General features: G+C 37.8%; 1 protein-coding gene across 3 annotated transcripts in view; it reads right to left on the bottom strand.

Moving 5' to 3' along the window:
• SWT1 (SWT1 RNA endoribonuclease homolog) overlaps positions 1-16,294 on the bottom strand; it is a 40,535-nt gene extending 24,241 nt beyond the window's left edge. Inside the window, exons 1-13 of one of the 3 annotated variants that reach the window (XM_075038693.1) lie at positions 16,057-16,294; positions 15,155-15,229; positions 11,743-11,801; positions 9,421-10,174; positions 7,999-8,064; positions 7,814-7,870; positions 7,042-7,171; positions 6,804-6,905; positions 5,067-5,255; positions 4,416-4,509; positions 2,979-3,115; positions 2,002-2,153; positions 582-720 (exon numbers count right to left, since the gene is read on the bottom strand). In XM_075038693.1, the coding sequence (XP_074894794.1) occupies positions 582-720; positions 2,002-2,153; positions 2,979-3,115; positions 4,416-4,509; positions 5,067-5,255; positions 6,804-6,905; positions 7,042-7,171; positions 7,814-7,870; positions 7,999-8,064; positions 9,421-10,174; positions 11,743-11,801; positions 15,155-15,220 (1,945 nt within the window). In that variant the 5' untranslated portion in view covers positions 15,221-15,229; positions 16,057-16,294. The remainder of the gene's footprint in view (positions 1-581; positions 721-2,001; positions 2,154-2,978; positions 3,116-4,415; positions 4,510-5,066; positions 5,256-6,803; positions 6,906-7,041; positions 7,172-7,813; positions 7,871-7,998; positions 8,065-9,420; positions 10,175-11,742; positions 11,802-15,154; positions 15,230-16,056) is intronic. The other 2 variants (XM_075038691.1, XM_075038692.1) reach the window with 2 other exon arrangements.
• Between the last annotated feature and the right edge of the window lie 75 nt (positions 16,295-16,369).

Below are 16,369 nucleotides of genomic sequence, written 5' to 3'. Positions count from 1 at the left end.
CAGATCATTTGGCCACGCATAACACGGTGGCAAAGGAGGAAGAAAAATTATTTGCTTTTTAAAAATAGTTCAGAGACTTTGGTGACCATTAATATATATTCATTAAAAAGTTTCTCCCCTGATTTTTGCAGGTACATAGAGATGTGTGAAATAAATTCTTACATGCCTGATAGTGTGCATAATTTGCTTTTACTGTCTTTGTACAAAAAGTAGAAAAAAGCCAGCAGAACACTGAATTACAAATTAAAAAAAAAAAAAGAAGAAGAAACATTTCAGAAATCATTTTTTTATGGTTTTTGCAGGTGATATTTAGACCATTTGGGACCACAGTCTGGACAGACTTGATCTTGGCGCAAGCTCTATTTTTTTCTTTTTCTTTTTTTTTTTTAAAAATGTAATTCATAGCTCATCAATTTCATTTAAATTCTGGCTTCACGGCTACAAAAGCAGAAGAGGATGGAACACATTACTATTTAAACATACAGAGTACATGCCTTTTCAAAGTATCTACTTCTGTAACTACTAAAACCAGAACAGTGAGGTTTTTACAAGTTTACAATAACGTTCTCAGAGATTCTTACCTGTACAAAGGTGTTTATAGAGACATTCAATGGTTGAAAGTAAACTCCTTGGCACAACATAACCAAAAACAGCCATCCAGTGTTTTTTATAACACTTCAGCAAGTTTGCTAATGTCCATGGTGGCTTCAGATACAGTATCTGAAAGACAGTATGTTATAATTTCAAAGCCTGATTTTCATATATACATATTCCTACACATACCACAACCGCTCTATTCTTCAATAATGTTATGAGTTGTGCTTGCTGAAGTAGAATTTCAATGTTTCCTCAGAAATAAGGCTATATTCAGGTTTAACAAGTTTATCTATTAAAAAAGATTTGATTCAGCAGCATCATGGGTTAAGCAGTGATGCTCATGTAGAAGCATTCAATGTACAAACATTTTCATGATTTTTGTTTCCCCTTTCCTGAAACACTTCAAATACTCTGGAGTTAACTCTTAAAGTGATTTAATATGTTACCTGTGTACAAAAGCCAGAATAACAGTAAATATGCCTTTGATTTCTAGTATTGTTAAAAAAGTAAACACACTTTTCCTAGCTGTGACTATAAATACATGAAGTAATATATGCATATTGCAATAAAATTGGAATCTATTACTACCAAGTGAAACCAGAGTTTGAAAAGATGTTAATAGAAATCTGCTAAGTTAATCAGAAGTGCCTAAAAGCTTAACAGCTAATCAAAGCTCTATCTTATGGAACAACAGTCATCTCGTGCAAATCATTTTTATTTTTTTTTTGAAAGCCACAGAGGCTTATCTGCAATAAATTTAAACTTCTAACTAACCCCTCCCAGCTATAAAATGGAATCTAAACCAAAGCATGGATAATTTGAAAGTGCCTTGTACATGAGTATTTACTTTCTATTAATACTTTTGAAAGAGTGAATGTTTGAAGATTCTTGTTAACACCCTTGTAATTCTGTTATCTGCATTGTAATCAATTTAGCTGTGAACAATTTTATCCACATGGTATCTAAAAACATCTGTTCTGATGGGGAAGAAGTGCCTGCTACAACAGTGCCTCAATATTATATAAAACGTGATGGAGTAACTTCTTGAAGGACATATTTACAATGCAGTGATTTAACCATAGTAGAAAAGCCAAAATAGAAATTTAATCCAACTAATAAAAAGAGTTGTGAAAATTCACACTGAACAGCCGGCATCTCTGTTACTGTATTACTAAAAGACTGTTAAAGTATTGCAGAGTCATTACCGGTCAAATAGAATAACCTTGTTATAAAATGAAATAGTAAAACTGAATACTTAACTGTTCACTGTCAGTGAACTGTTATGTTAGTGAACTAGATAACTCAGCTGTTCGGCTTAGCACAGGTACTAATATCATTAAAACACCAAGGATGTTTAAACCTCTTAATACTTGAAATATCAAGCAAGATGACATTAGAAACCACCTCCATCCATAGGTTTCCGAATGCAATTTTCATTTCAGTCTCCAAAATACAAGATAAAGCTTCTCCTAAGTTCTTTTCAAGATCTGGAAGTATATTTGGGAATCGCGCAGTAAGACTAGCATCACCTCCTTCTGTTTTCTCAAATTCTGTATCTGTTAAATCAATGATAATAAAAGGCACTTATTGCAACTGTTTCTGTATCTAATTTATGTTGACAGTACACAAATAACTTGTCCCCATAAAGACAGACTGCACTTTATGTTTTGAAGCAGATAGGCTACATCTACTTAGGTTCCAAATATTTCTAGTAATACCCATTTGTACTATGGATATTTTTAATTATAAGCTAATAACCGAGAAGATTAATTTCCCCAGAGCATTAGCCATTTGTGATCTTACTCCACATTTCTTTTTTCCTTAAATAACTTAGATTATATACAGCCAGTGGGGTTATTTATCAGCAAGTATAAGATCATCACTTCTTAATACTGTAAGCTGTCTTTGTATCTTTGGAAAAATGAACAGGCAAGCCAAGAATCAAGTTCTACTGTTTAGGATGCAGGTAAAGGTATTAACATAAAATGGAAGGAGTGATCTTAGCATACTGAATTTTAAAACTACTAAGAATAGGACTCAAACTGGCTCAACTAGAAAAACTTCTTTTCAGTCCTAAAAAGTTCAGGATACCTTTTAAATGACTATAAACACAGGAAATTCATGCTGTGTTTTTTCTATAGAACAAAAATACATCATATTTGAATTTCCTAGAACTCTGAGACACATGTTTTAATAAAGGTCTCAAACTTTCAGAAAACCATTTACCCTTGAAAATAAAAAATCTCTGCCCCAAACAAAAAGCATTCCTAAGGATTCAAACTATATGAAAGTTACAGTAGAAACTACACCCCCTCTGCCACACTGATGATTACATGTCTCAAAAACCAGCATGTGTATACGTGCACATTAAACAAACTTACCACATTTTGAGTGTGGCAGCTCAACACAGTTCTGGTGCCTGTTTATGTTCAGATTCTGTAGAGCAGTAACCAAATCAGCTTTGCAGAATGCTTTAACCTCACTCACAATGGCTTTATTACATAAATTTTTATCATCCCTAGGAGAAGAGAATTAATTGTTGACCTAAAACTGACATTACTACATACTAAGTAATAAAAGCAACACACTCTAAAAATTGTCTTTGGTAAGCTTACTTTGTGAGCGTCATTGTATATGAAGTTTTTTTTTCTCAAGCAATTAGAAGCAGTTCAAAATATTAAACCAGAAGACTAACTAAAGCGTCTATTCTGAAAAAAATAGAAACTTAACTGAAAAATGTTTCAGGCTGTAGGTTTGCTTTAAGAAAAAAACAGCTATAAATACTACAGCAATGATGCCTAGTTGCTATGATCTTAAAATCCAAACAAGGCAATAATACTAAGACAGTAATATTTTATTCGATTGCTACAATAAATTCTCATTTTCAACACCATTTTTTTACTGTTCTACTGGCCAAATCATTGTCCCAGATGCCACCTTGAGGTATACACTGCTACAGCAGAACTACTATAAAGATGCAGTACAAAGTTGGATCCTAGTACTTTCTAAAAAATTCCCATTGCTTATATTGATAAAGGATAAAAGTTTTTTTCAGATGAAAAGCACTTCTGAAGTCACCTCTTGTTCTTTACTCAGAGAAACCTAAAATCATTATCAATAGCCCTACCAATACTGTGACTGAAATAGTATTTTCAGCAGCAACCCAATCCACATATCAACTTAAACAAAGCAATGGATGCCTAGTGTCTTAACCCCACTTACTGAAACTATGCAGAAAATGGTTCTAGCAAAGACCAAAGGAAACTGCTTACAGTACCTGTCAAGGAATATTAGCCCTTTAAAAACTAGCTTCATGTGACTTGAATAAAATTGAGAATCAATACTCAGAAGTCAGCTGTTAATCTTCACAAAACAAGAACAGAGGCAAACCTATCTCCATCTTCCCTCTTTCCAAGAGTAACTCCTAACAATGTTTATCACTGTTCCCAACTAGGTGAGCAGAAACAAATTATCTAACCGGATCTCAATCATTAATACAAATATTTTTTTCTATTTTGTAACTCTAGTAATATTTTTATGAGAAACTGGAGTAAAATCCGAGAAAGCTATACTTTTAAAAGTTTTAGAATTGAATATTGAGTAAACTTAATTCTACTTCAGGCCTCAAGCACATGAAGGTGATTAAGTCTACAATGTGTTTTATTACATCCTTCTACTCTACCTTTTAAGAGGGCGATTGCTCTTCAAAAAGCCTACTTCAGAAACAGGTTTCATTTTAAGACATGTTTGAAACTAGGGCATTTGGCATGAGACTAACTTACACCTCATAAGAGACCTAAAACCACACAGGAACTCACGTGCAGAGTATGACAACAGCTTGAGGAAAGAGATTCTGATACTGCAGACAACACTGTAAAACACGATCATCATTGTTCTCGTCACTCAGGCCATCTGCAAATTTAGTTAAGACAGTGCTGACATGTTCAGAAGTAATTCAACATAAGAAATACTTCAGTACAGTCATGGTACTGTTTTTAAATTTAATACTCCCCAAACAAGGACAGAGAAGTGTAATCTAAACACAAATCTAAGCTTTGAATTCTTAGGTACTACTCCTCTTAAACCCGCTATGGTTTTGCCAGAAAATGTCAAGTGAGCCACATGCAAATTTGAGTATGTTAGATTTTGTGATGACTGAGTCAAAAGCAAAAGCACACAACATATCCTTAGCTCACAGGTATAAGTAACTAGATGAATTTTCATTTAGTAATCCCCCAGCAGATGTAGCTAAAAGTGAGAAACAATTGATAAAACAATAGTGAACAAAGCACTAATCTGAATAAGGTGTTTGCATACTATAGCCTTGGATATGCTCTGAAGGCTGCTGTGAGCTAATTAGCAAACTGCAGAGTGAACACTGTATTAAACTCAAAATTTAGTGCTAAGGTTCATACTAGGTGAACTCCAAGGATTAAGTATCCAAAACAAATTGATTGCACATATATTACACATTTTTTGAGAAGCAAGCTGCATGGATTGCCCCCACAATTTTGAATCTTGGTTTTTGAGACATGTGTAGATGAACTGGACTGCAGGGATAGCTTTGTCCCGAACATGCTGCAACATTTTCCCTTTCTTCAAGTTGTCCAACTCTTGCAGAACAACCCAGGGAATTATTAATGCAAGTCTGCCAACACCTGGAAGGAAAAAAAAACCCAAACACAATCAAAACCAAAGACATTTTGAAGAGCCATGCAAACTACTACAGGTAACTTTTAATTCAAACATCACATTTATGTAAGTTCACAGTTATGGTTTTTGCCAGTAGTTTTCAGAGTCCATGCTCAAGAGTATCTAGCGTTAAAAAATGAACAACTGAAAAAGGCCAGGTTCCCTCTTTCTAATCTAACCTCAGACTTGTACTACATTGGTTACATTTAAAAATGACTATTAGGCAAACAAAAGGAAGACACAATTTTAATCAACAGAACACTCTGACAACAGTGTGTAGCAGTATTATAAAATATATTTGCAGCAATTATCATCTTGTCACACACTCACTGTAAGATGTTAAAGCAAGGTGACAGCAGCTGAAATACCAGGCTGAAAATACCTGAATGACCACAACAGTCACTGTGCCAAAACAATCACCAAATAAAAGGAGCAATAGTTTGTGCTAATTGCCAACCAGCATTCCTAAGCCAGGAACAGGAAGTATGGATATTGGACTATGGTTTTATTTGTAGGTAAGTATGGTCTGAATTTTAAAACGTATATACATGGTAGATCAGAAATGTAATGACTGTTCTCTTAGTCCACCCCCGACAAATACTTCAACTGTTTTCTTTCTCATTCACAGTATAAGAATACAATTTTGAAAAAATACATTAATATCCATCTGCTTGGTAATAAATAGGTCAGGACTGAGCAACCTTCTGAACATAATGGGTCTGATGCAGGACCAGAAACTGGGAGCTGCAATATTCTAAAAAAGGCATCCCAGTGTACACAACGCAACACCATTCCTAATATGGGAAAGAGAAATACAGTCTCACTCTTGAAAATTACTCAGGCCCTTATTAAAGTTATTTTCCAGGCAGCCAGAATAAGTGTATTCATTAGCTGAAAGCATCAAAGCACCCTAAATATTCTGATAGATTCCAAATATGTCTACCAACAACTGACACGCACAATCCTAATCCTGCTAACATTAAATCACTAAAAGCTTAACAACATATTAAAGCCAAACATTAAAGCCAGGGTCTGCAATCTGAATTCCTGAGAAATTGCTCACATGTCTCATGAATTCTGTGATCTTCACCAAGACAGAAATAAAGCACTGACTGCTTATCAGATCTTAAAAGTTTTTAGGTTTCTAGAAAAAAGAAGTGCTAAAAAGAGATTAGAAAACATCATTACCACTAGTAATGGATTAAATGCTTAAAAGTATGTTCTTACAACAGGTAAGACTTATTTACCTCTAAGAGTTCACACACATTCCTGGGAACGTTGACCATGATTCTCTGTAGGTACATAGGTATAAGCATAGTAGGTTCTGCTTTCATACCTGAACTTTCCTTAAGAGGCAGCCTATTTGGATTCACAGAAGTGTGAGCCTTCTGCCTCTATATGAAACCTGCTGCCTTTTTAAGGAGCCCAGGTTTCTTTTTCTTCACGTAGCCTAAAGCTCTTACAACATCTGTTTCTTCTTAAAATGTCTTATTGATGACCGTGTATTTACATACCTGGTATATCCTCAGATTTCAGGGATCTGACAAACTCAAGGTGACTAATCATTATATTTGTGTCAATCACAACCAATATGTTCAGACCAGAAGTAAAAGCCTCTGGGGGAAAAAAAGAGAGAGGAGAAAAAAAAAAAAACAGTTGCAAAAAAATCAGTTGTGTACTTTCTACTCAGACCATTAACTGACTAAGAACTACTTGCAAGCAGATACCAAAGAACATCAAGTCATGACATACCAGCAGAAATATTTAAATCCTGTTCTGGAAGGTCTATTTCCATACTTGTAAGTTCCCCACAAGTCTGTACTACAGAGAGCACCATCCTCTTCTGAACACGAGCAACATGCAAATCTTCAACTATCTGCATCTACAGTGAAAAAAACGTGGATGTATGAAATCAATTGTAAGTAATCACTTACGAATTGTTCCTGAAAAAGACACTTTCGCATTAATGCTGTAGTGTTAAAATGGACTAAAAATGAAGCATGACAAATTTTAAGTTGGTACAACAAATGTAAATCCATGAGAACCTTCTGCACATCTTCCACTACAAGATGTCTACAAAAGATGTCCAAAATATGGCCTAGAAGGACAGTTTTTTTATAACCTTTCTACCCGCTACCCAAAAACTTTGTTCCATTTTTTGCTACATAGACTGCAAGTTTCCTGACAGGTGTTTCTTAAAAAAAAAAAAAAAAAAAGTCTCTTCCAACTTGAAAGTTAGAGGATGGAAAATGAGATCACTAAAGTATGCAAGCACCTGTGAAGGCCCCCTACGTTGCAGAGAATAACAGAAAGGCAACCTTTCTATCCCAGAAAGTTCCTGATTAGCAGTACTTTAGCAAGTTTGTTTAGTATTTGAAAAAAATGCTCCACATTTTTGTGAAGTGTAGATCTTAAGCCATCAATGCAAAATACTAGGAAAGGTCACAGAATTGTCCAGCTACACAATGTCAGTGCCATGAGTTTTTAATATAACTTAGAAGTGTTAAATTAAAGCACTACTAACCTCTTGGTCTGTTTCTGGGTTCTGACTGTCTTGAAGGGGTGGAAAGACTTCAAAGTTCTGTAGGAAGAATTAAAAAAAACCCATACCAACCACACAAAATATCAAGGAAGACTGAGGAACAAGTGATCCCCATGTCAAGAGTTTTGGAATATAGCTCCTTAGTGTTAAACAAGTACATCACTAACCGTTTGGACAGACTTTATGTCCTCACCTTCTTGGTAGGAGTCAGACGTGCATGGGACCTCAAAATTCTAGAAACAAGTAGGAACGCAAGTAGAACATGTTATCAGTCTGAGTGCTTTTTAGAGAATACTGACTATTCCCAAGTGAATTGAATAGGTAACACAAAAAATATTTTCGATATCCATGATGAAGCATCTACAGTATCATTTCAGAAGGGCTTAGAAGGATGGCTTTCTTTTAAAATAAATGTAGTGGTTTACACAGTAAGCCTATTTTTCCAATCTCTTGTGGGTTTGTGACTATGTTATTCTTGCTCTGGGCTTCCCAGTACAAGACAGACATGAATTTAATGGAGTGAATTGAGCAAAGGGTCACTGAGATGATTAAAGGACTGGGCTGTGTTATGCAAGAGGCTGAAAGAGCTGTGACTGGCCTGGAGAAGAGAAGGCGGAGTCTTATCAATGTTTATAAATAGCTGATGGGAGGGTGTAAAGAAGATAGAACCAGACTGTTAGCAGTGCCCGGTACCAGAATAAGAGGCAGCGGGCACAAACTGAAACACAGCAAATTCCATATGAGCATTAAAAACACCACTTTTTTTGCAGTGAAGGTGCTTGAACAGGCTCTGCCTGGAGAGGTTGTGGAGCCTCTATCCTTAGAGGTATTCAAAACCTGACTGGATGCAGTGCTGGGTAACCTGCTCTAGCTGACCCTGCTTGAGCAAGGAGGCTGGACTAGAAGTTCTCCAGAGGTGCCTGTCAACCTCAATGATTCCATGATTCTGTATGTAATTACTATCTTTGTGTACACACAAAATGATCGCGCTACCATAATCTCAACTGCAATCTCCAAAAATGCTAGGCATGTTAAACAACAACAAAAAAGTAACCACGCTCATGATAAAGCTGAGGTGCAGAGCCAAACACAAGCTACAACTCAGAAACAAACTCATCACAGCCAAACATGAAGTTCTGCAGGAAACATACAAATTTAGTCCTAGATCTTCAAGTCCTCCTGGTATCACTTTGCCAGCAATGAGCACCTGTTTGGCAGGCAAGTTTTCACTGGTTCAGTTTATTCATTCAAAAAATTATACAACCATGCCAGCTCAAAAAAAATTCTCTTGACTTCTACCTAAATTGAAGTATTCCAAACCCCCAGCAGCAAAGCAAAGCTATGAAAGCATATGTGCAGACACAGTCCTAATACACAAGACCTTTATTCTGGTTTCTTTAATCATTTAGCAGAGCAGATAAATATTTTAATATGGTTTACACCGGGATCGGAAAAAATCTATCTAGTTAACCATGAAATCCTGTTTGAAATCTGTAAGAAGACAGTCTGCTTATATAAAAACTACCTGCCATTCAGAAACTAGCCTGAAACATCTACTTGCATAATACAAAGAATTGGGTTCTCATTACCTGCTTAAAACATAGTGCTGTGGCTTCAAAGTCCCTTTCTTCAGTCCCTGAATTACCAGTAGCTTTATCAAAATCAGCATCCTGTTTTTTCCATTTACAAGAGTCCCATTGTTGTAGTGTTTCAGTTGAATAGCGTGATGGCGTATGTTTATTTGCATGCCTTTTTTTCCTAGAAGACTCCTTATATTCTTCTTCATACTCTTCTTCCCAAGTCCTAGATAATGTATTGGGCTTCTTAGTGAAAGGCCTATCATCATGCACAGTCCCTGTAGAGGTGTCAGATGGCTTTTTTGGAATTCTGACATCTTCATTCTGGTTTTTTGATCCTTCTGCCTTTTTACGTGGTACATGCGAATTGTACGCAGATGACTTAAATTTTTCCAACATAGTTTGTTCTGCTTTTAACTTTCGTTTGCAGAGTTCAACTTTCTCTCTCTTTTTCCTCAGCACCTTGTCCCTCTGAACAGCAAAGCTATGCCACAGTCTTTTTCCTTCTGTTCCATCAAAACGACTTTTGTTACAACTTTCGCTGCTAGTGGTCACTACATTAGGAGTGCATGTACTTTTTCCATGTTTAATTTCTTTGGCTTTGAATTGGATAATTATTCTCTTCTGCTTTTCAGTTTGGATTAAAGAATTGTCTGTTATTTTGTTTCTATTTGGAGATTTTCCTTGGGATCTTCCATCAGTGCCATGAGAAGTACTAGAACTTTGGTCTTGCTTCCTCTCTTGCCCATCTTTCTCTATTTTTAATCTACAGAAACATTATGAAAAAGGAATGTAATCTAGCTCAGTTAATGTAAAAGAACAGCAAAAAAATAGCCTATGCTTGATTTAGGCAGTTACAGCTAAGTATTTATGCAAACCAGTTTGAGTATGTTCTTAAATATGAACTTGCAGCAACATCTGTCCTTTAAAATAGTTTGATACAGCATTTTTAGTATTTACATTTTTCCTAGCTGTACAGCTATTTTAGCTTACAAAATTGAGAAAAAGCTTTTTCTGCATTATCTATTGGTTTGAGAGATGGAGTTTCATCTTACCACACAGGTAAGTTTTAACAGCAGTTTAATGATATATGAGGTGCGTCATCCTAAAGTTTCAGTGTGCAGCAGTTCAGCTTGGTTGCGCAGTGCCAAACACCACACAGTTTTCAAACAGTGCAGGATAAACAGACTAGAGAACTTGGAAAAGGAATGACTGATGGGAATATAGTAATGTTTTACAGAAATCGCGAATGATACAAAAACTGAATAGGAAACTTTCTTGTAAGAGCAGAGAAAATACCCAATAAATTTATCATACGCTAGGTTTACAATAGCCAAAGAAAGTTTCTAGCCTACTCTATAGTAGTGTTGTCAAAAATGTTGGGGAGGTAAAGGCCATTTGACAAACTCACCTAGGACAGGTAACTTAAATGTACTGATTGGCATCCGACTTCTGACTTAGGAGACGCTTCTAACTGGTTGTTAGAAGCTGGAAGGGAGTACAGCAGGAACTTGTGCTTGTCTTGTTTCACATATTCCTTCCTACACAAGCCCTACTGGCCACTGTCAGGGATAGGGTACTGGACTGGAGAGAGTTTTGGCACTAACATAGTTACTCTTTTAAGGTTATATCATACTGTACTAACAAACAGTGCTTAACAGCATGTATGCATGCAGCCAAATATCCTATGACTTCCAAGTCCAGTCTAACAGAGAAACCACAATAAGATTTTGCCATGATTAAGAAACAATCCAAAGCTTTTCCACCTCGGGATTCACGAGAACATTCTCACTTTATATGAAGTAGTTTTCAAACAGTGTTTACAGTTGCAACACTTAAGGTGAAAGATTGCTTTCTCTGCCTTGGAATCAATTCCTTCAAGCATCAGGAGTAATCAAAGATTTCAGAACTAAAGGAATCTACTAAAGGTACTAAGTTCACTGCAGAACTATCCTCCAGACTTCAGTGGAGCCTTTTTTTGCTAACAAAACAAGTGTAGCATGCAGTACAGAACAACAAGGTAGTACTCAAGACAAAAAAAATTAATCCTCTCATGCCAGCAGTGTTGGAAGGATGTAATTCCTACCCTACTTGAAGTGTACTAGTGTACATTGGAGTAAAAAAAAAAATTCTGAACCCTGTCTCCTCAACTATCTCAAACTGCCCAGCTTAGACAGAATCCACTCATTAATGCAATGCCAACACTTCATCAGTTAAAATAACATATTTTATTTGGCGAACAAGTCAAACAAAATTCTTAAATTCAGTATTACAAAAAGTCTGTGATTGCTTTATTTTTAAGTAGTTCCATTTAATGACAGAGCAAGAATTTACCTCTGAAATTCTGTCTCTCCTTTCATAGTATGGTTATAAGATCTTGTGTCTTCTGAGTTCTGAAAGAAGGAAAAAATCCAAGTGCTTATAGAGGAAACTGCAGTTCAAAAAAAAAACCTTCATAAGATGGAACAAGCTATAATTTCATACTAGATTCACTATGATTTATGAATAACTTAAGCTTGAAAAAGGCAGCCACATACCTTGCTATAACTTAGTATTTAGATTTTGTTGTATTTAAGAACAACACAAGGGGAGAAACTGAATGTGGCACACGGTCCTGGGTTATAAATAGAGGAAGCTCAACTAAATTAAACACATTTGGGATTCATGTGTTTCATATACTCTACAAGTATAACAGTATTCTTAGGGAAAAGAAAGTTACCTGAAGACTCCCTCCAGCTACCCCCAGGTAAGGCCAAAGAGAAGATATTTCTATGGGAGGTTTTTGTGCAGAAGAGATGTGTTACTAATTCTCATCAGACTTACTAATTAGGTGGAAAAGCGTGAAACTGCAGTTACATAGGCCTAGTTAAGAGTAAGGGTAGTCCCCAAACAAAGAACTTGAACAGTCCTTGTTTAGAAAGCAGTTATATCACAAGCTGCGTCGCATTCATGTTGCGGAATAACCGGAAGGCAATTCTGATTAGGTCAAAACAGAAAGCAGTTTATTATTGCAGCTATGGGAGAGAACAGAGAGGAGTAAAATGACAGACTGCTGATATTAATTCTGCCCAACAAGGCATTTAATTTTTATACGCCTTTGGGTTATATGACTCAGTTTTCCCAAAACTACAGCAGGGTGTAGGAAACCACAACAGAGAATGGTAACATATGGATTACTTCAGATAAGGAAGCTCCCGACAGTACATCCTTTTACAAATAACTCGCTCCTTCAATAATTGGGTCATGCTGACTCAGTGAGGCCATTAGGTCACTGCTGCAGAGGTTTTCCTAACTAGAGAGGCCTGCAAAAGCCCTTACCTATTTTACTTCCACATTAGAAAGCACTTCATTAAAAAATAAAAGGGTTGCAGAAACCAGCAGAGTTCTAATAAATTAAGGAAATTTTGAGAACTTCTGCCTGTGGTTTGTTCTGGAGTTGTAACAGCAGCAAAACCACTGAAACCGTAACAGGATGCTGTTAAAGGCTGCTGCCACTGAGAATCATATTGATGCAACTTGCTGCAGTTGAACAGCTCCTGTTCAACTCACATGATTACAATCAAATAGGAATCAAAGTGTTTTATTAACAACTCAATTAACTGGCACACACTCAGGGTCAATACTAGTAATACAACAGAAAAACTGTAATAATAGACACTTACAAAACGATACCAGATCAGACGACTTGGTACCAGAAAGTTTTAATCTTATCCCCTACATGATACACTTTGGCACACACACTCATGCTGTTGAAGATGTGGGTCCTCCAGTCACACATGCAGCTGTACCGCTTCCTCCAATCTGCTAATACACATGCTGGTGAGAAAGGCTCCCCATGAGGTCACGCACACACCCCCAGGGTGTGGGACCCTATGGGATGACCCCCCTGTACTGTCACTCCACCAGCTGGAATGCAGGTTACTGACAGTGTCCGGTAGTGAAGGTGCTCCATTGGCGTAGGTGATGGTAGTAATGCTGGTGGGACAACTTGGGGCAGCATCAAGCCCAGTTTGACTGCTGCTCTGTTACCACTTTCTCTCTTCAAGGCCTATTCCCCTAGAACCACGAGTTTTCATGATGTTTTTAAGATTTCTTTTCAACCTAGCTCCTTCTTTTCTCAAAAGTTTCTTGATAATTCCCCAATTTTCACTTAATTTGGTCATCTTAAACTTTGTTACTGTTACTTTCCTCTTAGCATTATCAGTCTGGGGTAACATCCTTTTGGAACAGACTGTTTTAGGTGTTCTGTTTACAATCCCATGGCTATCATATCACCCGGTGTTATCCAGGCCATATTACCAAAAGGCAGCTGTGCTAACTCCTCCAGACAGCTCTGTGTAAAGCTGTTCTAGTTTATACTGTGACAAATGTCCTTTCATTCATAATTATGGAATTATATGCCAAACGGCTAAAAGCCAACAAACATAAAGTTTTCTGTAATCTGTGGTCATGCTTACACCACAAAGTCCCCAGCATAATCACACCTAAATATGACTCTACTTAAATGGCTTACTCTCACCTTTAAGAGCTGAAGATACCTCTTATCCATATTGTGATCACACTGAAGAAACACTTGCTACTAATCAGAAGTTTCCTCATCTTTTTGCTATTATCAGTTTGGGTTCTCACTGTTGCTTGCACTGGTCAATGTCAGCATATAGCAATATTTAATGCTGTCTCAAACAGACTGAAGTCACATAACAGTTAAAAGTCTGTATTCTTCAAATTAGTATAGGCATTAGCAATGGCAATACAGCTACAGTACGAGGTTTTAAACCAAGTTTTTACTCTTTGTATTACAGAAGTAAAAAAACCCCATCCACACCTTACAATAAGTTAATGTTAAAAGACAAACTGAATAATAATAAGGAATTCAGGAGAAAAACTAGTCACAAATACTTGGCTTTGAACAACATTTTCTACACGAACAAAAGGCTTCTAGCATGTATAACTCAGTTTATAAGGCCATAACATCATGTTCATTTATAAACACTTCCAAACATTTTTTGAGATATTTATGGTAAGACAGTTAAAAGCTCTCTTATTTCATATATACCTTACAAAATCCAAGGAAAAGAAATCTAGCAAACTTAAGAGTGGATTTATTAAACTACTAATTTATTGGATATGTATTATGCTACCGGCAGGAAATAACTTCCCAGAAGGGGATACAAACAATAAAAATGGGAAGCTACATACCTACATACAAGTGTGACCAGAAAGATTATCACCTCTGTAGCACCTGCATTTTACAAGCGATTCAGTGAAGACTTACTCACTAGGTACAAATATGTACCAGAGTATACTAAGAATTTTGGTCATTTATTTGTGTCTCAGTGGTTAAAACGAAGTATTTGAGAGTTGCTTGCTAAAATGCTGCAAAGTACAATTTGTGATTAATCAGAAAATTAAGATCTATGATCCAAGATAAAGAACAATCCAAGAAAACAGCAGTGGTTTTGTTAACAGGTTTAAGCTCAGCTTTCCTCAACCAAGAAGATACACTAAAATAAAAATGTCTCTTGTTTTCTGATACCCACACTACTCAGTCTCTGAAAAAAAACATAAGCTAGTTATCTGGCTAGAACTTGCAGTTACCTGATCAATTCAACCCTCCTGTTATTCTTAATGACCCCACCTTTAAATTTGATTCTATCACAAAACTGCTAAACAATTCATTCTCTTCTCTTGACTGTGGGGTTTTGAATAAAAGTAATGATAATAGTAACAACACAGCTGTTCCTACTTTGTCATCTTGGCCATCCAAACAGTCTTCCTTTTCAGTTATTTTCTTCAGTTTCTTTTTAGACATCTTCAAATCCTAAGAAAAACAGTGTTGCCATTATTATTTATTTCAAGTTTTTATTTCCAGCTGGTATAAAAAATAAATTTAACTGCGTAGAGAAAAAATACTCTAATACTCTTCTCTTTACAGAGTCACAGCAGATTTCAACAGGGTTAATTATTCACATCTCACTACTAAAAGAATGTCACAGAAAAAAAACGATGGCAATTACTTTACATTCTGCTCCAGAGACACATATTTTGTACCAGCAAACATACCAGACTAATAGAGATGAACACGCTTTAACGTTTAGTCATACAACCGTGAAGTTTTAAAGCAGTTCCAACCGTATAACTCCCGCCTTGGGCCTCGCCCCCCCTTCCCCTGGGGTGGACGTAATATCGTGACATCTCCCAACAGCTACACCACCCTCTACGCAAACTAGTCCTGCCAGCCTGCTGCGACCAAGAGGTTTAAAAGGGCTACAAGAGACCTCCACCAGAATCTCCCAGAGCTTTAGAGATGAACTTCCAGAGTACAGGTCAACTACCTACAGAGATAAGCCCCAGAAGTAGCTCAGCCATAGAGCAGGGACGACTAAGTAAACACACGGCTCTCTAAGACAGCCTTCAACATGGGCGGGTTGAAGCGACTGCAGGAAGAGCTGCTGCTCCGCCACGACCCAAGGGGCGGCAGCCTCCTGTTCGCGACCCCAGGCGTGAAGTACAGGGTGAGCCCCCGCGGCCCTCCACAGGACAAGCCGGCCGGCCTCCCCCACCCCACCCAGCTGCGGCCAGCACCCTTCCCCTCCCCTCCCCTCCCTCCTTCCCCTCCCCGGCAGCAGGGCACAGGGGCGGCCCCACCTCACAGCCCGCCAGCTGGGACGCACCCTCCCGTAGAAGTCGAAGTCGAAGCCGAGGTGGGCAGCGGCTCCGCACCCCTCCACCCCGTTGCGCCGGGCGGCCTCGGGAGGATGGTGCTGGCGGAGGGGCCTCAGGGGTAACCCGAGCACGGCCCCGGTCTGGGGCCGGGGACTTCCTTGTCAGCCGCAGCCCTCCGCGCTGCTCGACTCCGGGCGTGCCGCTGCCCCAGCCCCAGCCCCAGCCCCTCCCCGCCGCGGGGCGCGCTGGGCAAGGCCCAGGCCCCCGGGAGCCGGAGCCCCGAGGCGCTCTGGGA

This window comes from Buteo buteo, chromosome 10 (genome assembly GCF_964188355.1).
Source record: "Buteo buteo chromosome 10, bButBut1.hap1.1, whole genome shotgun sequence".
Lineage (NCBI taxonomy): Eukaryota > Metazoa > Chordata > Aves > Accipitriformes > Accipitridae > Buteo > Buteo buteo.
Note: the sequence above shows the minus strand (reverse complement) of the source record. Positions and strands in the feature narration are given on the sequence as shown.